The sequence below is a fragment of the Chanodichthys erythropterus genome, chromosome 21, assembly GCF_024489055.1.
Source record: "Chanodichthys erythropterus isolate Z2021 chromosome 21, ASM2448905v1, whole genome shotgun sequence".
Lineage (NCBI taxonomy): Eukaryota > Metazoa > Chordata > Actinopteri > Cypriniformes > Xenocyprididae > Chanodichthys > Chanodichthys erythropterus.
Genome location: NC_090241.1, coordinates 37583141 through 37590209, shown reverse-complemented (window position 1 = coordinate 37590209; position 7069 = coordinate 37583141). Strand labels below are relative to the sequence as shown.

Below are 7069 nucleotides of genomic sequence, written 5' to 3'. Positions count from 1 at the left end.
TCAGAGACACACACACACACACACACACACACACACACACACACACACACACACACACAGTATATTTAGATTGTTCCTGAATATAGTTGAGACACCATGTGATGTGCATCAGAATGAGTGTGAACCAGCACCATCTGCTGGAGAAAGATGAGCAGTTTTATCCCCATCATCCCCATCATCCCCATCATCATCATCATCATCATCATCATCACTGACAAAAACAACATGCATGACCTGATTTCAAAAGCAATTTACTTTTTCAACACATGAAAGGAAATAGATAAAAAAAAACACATTTCGAAGAGCAGTTTCATCATTTGCAGAGGAATTTACACAGGGCAATATGAAATGAAGAGTTCACACAGTCTGTTCAGTTGTTTATGCACACACTACTTCATTTCAATCGCAAAAGGTACGCACCATTGAAACATTTACACACAATAAAATCCTCTGGGTTTCTCGGAGTAAAACAATAATACTCTTAAGACAGCACATTTTCTGAAAGGATCGATCTAGGAATGAATATTTTCCTCCCCGTTCCGCACAAGAAATCAAATCCAGGACAATTTACAAACACGTCACTACACAGGGCATGAGGGAAGTCGTCCGTTCAGAGGGGATGTGGCCGCACACGCGCTCGCTGCCGGACAACGGGAGGATTCACTGGGAGAGACGGACACATCTAGAGGAAGAGGAGCAGCCGGAGGAAGAGCTCGGCCTCGCTGCTGCCCTTGTGCAAACCTACGTCTGTAAACAGAGGGGTGAATGAAACGGCGCGTCGGAGGCCAGTTCAGCTGCGTCCGCGTGTGTGTGTGTGTGTGTGTGTGCTTATATACTGTCAGTGGGTGGAGTCACGGAGCCACGCCCACAGGCCGCAGGTTGGGATGGACTGACTGTGCTCATCATTGCTCTGAGACGCCGTCTCGTACATTTAAAAAGAAAACAGTATAAAATGTCATCAACCCCCTCGGTATTAGTACAGGACCATATCTATGACTTATATATTCATATTTATAGATATTTATATATGTATAGATATATACAACACTACGCGCTGGTAGTTGCCAGGATGTGGAGTCCGTCAGTGTGTGTGTGTGTGTGTGTGTGTGGAGTGGCTAGTACACCCAGGACACGGGCACCCACTGCGCAGTGCTGCACACCAGATCGATGGCCTCCTCCAGCAGACGGATGGTGTCGTCGATCTCGTTATTGATGATCGTCTGATCGAAGTAATGCGCGTACGAGCGCTGCAGCGCCTCCGACTCCTTCTGCAGCCGCTGGAGAGACTCGTCCTGAGAACACATGACCAGTGAACAAACTCAAGATCTGAAGAATGACACTCTCGTCTCCTGCGGAGATCTGAATTGGTGAAGCTGCTTTGAAACTGTATTTGTATAAAGCGCTACAGAAATACACCTGATCTACTCAAACACGCTTCCATCCGAGCGAGTCGCTCCAGGAGAGACGCTCCATGTGATCCACAACTCAACATTCGTTACAAACCTGGTGGAGTTTCTGCCTTTCTGATCTATACAGACAGAAACTATATCTGAAATATTACTCAAAAAGACCGTATCTAAACGCTGACCTGTGTTCATGCATTTGATGCACCAATCACACGTAAAAGACGTCACCTGACTCTACGGGTCATTCTGCAGAACTGGTTCAAAGTCAGAGTTGGAAACGTCTTGAAAAAAATGTCTTTTTCCACAAATTTTGTATGTTTGCACATTGTATAATATCCAAAGTACACATTTCTAGTGCAGTTAATTCTCATATTATATTTTCGGAAAGTTTTGGAATATTTTCCTCTCCCCGAATTTGTCACTAACGAAACAATAATAAATCATTTAATAAGAAGATTCACATTGACCTTTTGTTTACTTTTACTTTGTAAATATATTTTTTGCTATTTTTAAAAACAGTTTTCACAGGTAAATCAATTACAATTTTAACAATATTTCAAATGTAATTTATAAGATTTGTTGTATTTTGAATCCAAACATAAAGTTTATCAAACTGATTTCAAAGTGAAGAATTCATTAATTTGAATAAACATTGAAACAAACATTATAATAACAGTATATTTGATCATTCAATATACTTTATTTTTGACGAAACATCTCGTGTTTCGGTCGTCACTGCACAGTTTCAGTAGTGACAGTATAATGTGTCGGTAGTGACCACATCACATGACAATTTTAACTCGCATACTAAAATACTAATGATTTGCATAACTGTATTAAAATTTAGTTTATTTCCCCCCTAATAAATGATTTTGTATTTACTTTTGTCACTACCGAAACAGTCTTGACCGAAACGTGACGTTTCAGTAGTGACAATTTGACACTTTTGAGCCGCTCAAAGATGATGATCACATGGTTATCCAGCACAGTTCTGAACAGCTGAACACACATAAAAACTACATTTATTGAATAACAGCCAAAAAAGTTTGCTTAGTTGCAGAAAAAGGTGTTTGTTAGTGACGTTCTTAAAGCTCCACACAGATTTTCAGTCTTTTGAACACATTTAGCTCAGAATGATGATCTGCTGTGAGAGGAATATTTCCTGAAGTGTGTCAATGACTCAAACACACACTGTTCCAGTAGTGATGTGCACATGAGGGACACACTTTTTACATAAAGTTTCATAATTTAAAAATAAAAAATATATTTTTAACTTCACTTTTTAAAGAAAAAAATCTAAAATATATTTTTAAAAACAACAGGAAAAAATTGCAAAAATTATTTCAACATCATTTTCACAACTTAAAATCTAGGGGTCAGGGTTCAGGACAGACTCCTCCCAACTGAAAGTACCCAATAAATGATGATTTTATATATATTAATCTTACCGATATTTTAAATATCACTGTGGGATTCGATAGATAACAGAAGCATCTAAAGATTTGAACACCTAAATGCTTTTCAAATGTGTTTTCTGGGGGTGGGACAGCAGTTTGCACCAGTTCTGTGGAACGGCCCATAATGGCATTAATGTGTGGCTGACGGAGCGTCTGTCACGGAGCGGCTGCGCCGACACGCGTCTTTACTTACAGGCAGTTTCCTGCACCATCTAGGGATCTGAGAGCAGCACACGGAGACGCAAGAAGAAAATCAATCAACACACGGAAACACACATGCAGCATGCAGTGACACGTGACGGCCGGAGCGGCGCTCACCTCGTTCATAGCGGGAGTGATAGTCGGCGCTGCGATGAACACGACGTACGGCGCGAACTCAGCCGTCCGCAAAACCTTCAGCGCCTGTGAACACAACGCAAGCTCGTCAGAAGCGCATGGAGGCGCAGCGGAGACAGCGGGAGGATCCGGCCCCGTCCGTACCTGCGGCTCCACGTCCAGGATGGCCACCATGCCCTGCTCGTGGATCTTGCGGATGGTCTCGAGGCGCGTGCCGTACATGGCGTCCTCGTGGCTGCCGTACTCCAGGTAATCGTTGTTGGAGATGTCCTGCATCATCTGGTCATGTGACACGAAGAAGTAGTTCTTCCCGTTCTCCTCGTCCTTCTTCGGAGGTCTGGTCGTGTCTGTTGGGAAGAGACGTGAGCAGTCAGTCGGACAGGAAGTTTGCGCAGGTCAACCGTGCGCGTGACGGAGCGTCTCTTACGTGGAATGGGATACGCGAATCTGTCGGGATGTTTGGCGATGAGAGTGTTCTTGATGTGCCTCCGGCCGACTCCGTGAGCGCCTGCGGACACACACCATCAGCTCCGTGTTCTCTGAACGTTCAAAGCATCCTTTCTAAATGTCCTAAACTTTTTTTGTTTTTTTAAGGGAACTTTCTATTGCATCATTCTTCAAACATTGTGGGAACGTTACTTTTGAATGTTCTCTGAACCTTCTAAACAAGCAGAAACATAAAAATCATTAGATGAACATCCAGCTTAATGTTTCACTTCCATGAACGGTGTGTAAATAACGTCTTTGAGCTAACGTTTTGAGAACATTAAAAGAACGTTCTAATAATGTTACTGGAGGAACGTTTGTTCATAACTTTGTGAGAACCTTGTCAGAACGTTCTGAGAACGTTCCCTGTTCGCTGGGTAAACTAATCTGAATAATGACACTAATGTCTTCTGTAGAGCTGCTTATAGATGAACTGAATCAACACTGAACTGAACTGAATCAACATTAAACAGAACTGAATCAACACTGAACTGAACTGAATCAACACTGAACAGAACTGAATCAACATTAAACTGAACTAAATCAACACTGAACTAAACTGAATCAACATTAAACAGAACTGAATCAACACTGAACTGAACTGAATCAACATTAAACTGAACTGAATCAACACTGAACTGAACTGAATCAACATTAAACTGAACTGAATCAACACTGAACTGAACTGAATCAACACTGAACTGAACTGAATCAACACTGAACTAAACTGAACTGAATCAACACTGAACTGAATCAACATTAAACAGAACTGAATCAACACTGAACTGAATCAACATTAAACTGAACTGAATCAACAATAAACTGAACTGAATCAACATTGAACAGAACTGAATCAACACTGAACTGAATCAACATTGAACTAAACTGAATCAACATTAAACTGAACCGAATCAACATTAAACTGAACTGAATCAACACTGAACTGAACTGAATCAACATTAAACTGAACTGAATCAACATTAAACTGAACTGAATTAACACTGAACTATACCGAATCAACAATAAACTGAACTGAATCAACACTGAACTGAACCAACATTAAACTGAACTGAATCAACAATAAACTGAACTGAATCAACATTGAACAGAACTGAATCAACACAGAACTGAATCAACATTGAACTGAACTGAATCAACATTAAACTGAACCGAATCAACATTAAACTGAACTGAATCAACACTGAACTGAATCAACATTAAACTGAACTGAATCAACACTGAACAGAACTGAATAAACACTGAACTGAATCAACATTAAACTGAACTGAATTAACACTGAACTATACCGAATCAACAATAAACTGAACTGAATCAACACTGAACTGAACCAACATTAAACTGAACTGAATCAACATTGAACAGAACTGAATCAACACTGAACTGAATCAACATTGAACTGAACTGAATCAACACTGAACAGAACTGAATCAACACTGAACTGAACTGAATCAACATTGAACTGAATCAACATTGAACTGAACTGAATCAACACTGAACAGAACTGAATAAACACTGAACTGAATCAACATTAAACTGAACTGAATTAACACTGAGCTATACCGAATCAACAATAAACTGAACTGAATCAACACTGAACTGAACCAACATTAAACTGAACTGAATCAACATTGAACAGAACTGAATCAACACTGAACTGAACTGAATCAACATTGAACTGAACTGAATCAACACTGAACAGAACTGAATCAACACTGAACTGAACTGAATCAACATTGAACTGAACTGAATCAACACTGAACAGAACTGAATCAACACTGAACTGAATCAACACTGAACTGAACTGAATTAACACTGAACTGAACTGAATCAACACTGAACAGAACTGAATCAACACTAAACAGAACTGAATCAACACTGAACTGAACTGAATCAACACTGAACTGAACTGAATCAACATTGAACTGAACTGAATCAACACTGAACAGAACTGAATCAACACTGAACTGAATCAACACTGAACTGAACTGAATTAACACTGAACTATACCGAATCAACAATAAACTGAACTGAATCAACACTAAACAGAACTGAATCAACACTGAACTGAACTGAATTAACACTGAACTGAACTGAATCAACATTGAACTGAACTGAATCAACACTGAACAGAACTGAATCAACACTGAACTGAATCAACACTGAACTGAACTGAATTAACACTGAACTATACCGAATCAACAATAAACTGAACTGAATCAACACTGAACAGAACTGAATCAACATTAAACTGAACTGAATCAACACTAAACTGAACTGAACTGAATCAACATTAAACTGAACTGAATCAACACTGAACGGAACTGAATCAACATTGAACTGAACTGAATCAACACTGAACTAAACTGAATCAACATTAAACTGAACTGAATCAACACTGAACTGAACTGAATCAACACTGAACAGAACTGAATTAACATTAAACTGAACTGAATCAACACTGAACTGAATCAACATTGAACTGAACTGAATCAACATTGAACTGAACTGAATCAACACTGAACAGAACTGAATCAACACTGAACTGAACTGAATCAACACTGAACTGAATCAACACTGAACAGAACTGAATCAACACTGAACTGAACTGAATTAACACTGAACTATACCGAATCAACAATAAACTGAACTGAATCAACACTGAACAGAACTGAATCAACATTAAACAGAACTGAATCAACACTGAACAGAACTGAATCAACACTGAACAGAACTGAAGCAACACTGAACAGAACTGAAGCAACACTGAACAGAACTGAAGCAACACTGAACTGAATCAACACTGAACAGAACTGAATTAACATTAAACAGAACTGAATCAACACTGAACTGAACTGAATCAACATTAAACTGAACTAAATCAACACTGAACTAAACTGAATCAACATTAAACAGAACTGAATCAACACTGAACTGAATCAACATTAAACTGAACTGAATCAACAATAAACTGAACTGAATCAACATTGAACAGAACTGAATCAACACTGAACTGAATCAACATTGAACTGAACTGAATCAACATTAAACTGAACTGAATCAACACTGAACTGAACTGAATCAACACTGAACAGAACTGAATCAACATTAAACTGAACTGAATCAACACTGAACTAAACTGAATCAACATTAAACAGAACTGAATCAACACTGAACTGAACCAACATTAAACTGAACTGAATCAACAATAAACTGAACTGAATCAACATTGAACAGAACTGAATCAACACTGAACTGAATCAACATTGAACTGAACTGAATCAACATTAAACTGAACCGAATCAACATTAAACTGAACTGAATCAACACTGAACTGAATCAACATTAAACTGAACTGAATCAACA

The 7069-nt window shown here is 38.9% G+C and overlaps 1 protein-coding gene across 4 annotated transcripts in view; it reads right to left on the bottom strand.

Moving 5' to 3' along the window:
- Positions 1 to 252: 252 nt before the first annotated feature.
- Positions 253 to 7069, bottom strand: part of caskb (calcium/calmodulin-dependent serine protein kinase b) — a 59100-nt gene continuing 52283 nt past the window's right edge. Inside the window, exons 24-27 of one of the 4 annotated variants that reach the window (XM_067373757.1) lie at positions 3627 to 3707; positions 3344 to 3546; positions 3182 to 3265; positions 254 to 1292 (exon numbers count right to left, since the gene is read on the bottom strand). In XM_067373757.1, the coding sequence (XP_067229858.1) occupies positions 1116 to 1292; positions 3182 to 3265; positions 3344 to 3546; positions 3627 to 3707 (545 nt within the window). In that variant the 3' untranslated portion in view covers positions 254 to 1115. Of the gene's footprint in view, positions 1293 to 3181; positions 3547 to 3626; positions 3708 to 7069 lie in introns of all 4 variants that reach the window. The other 3 variants (XM_067373758.1, XM_067373754.1, XM_067373756.1) reach the window with 3 other exon arrangements.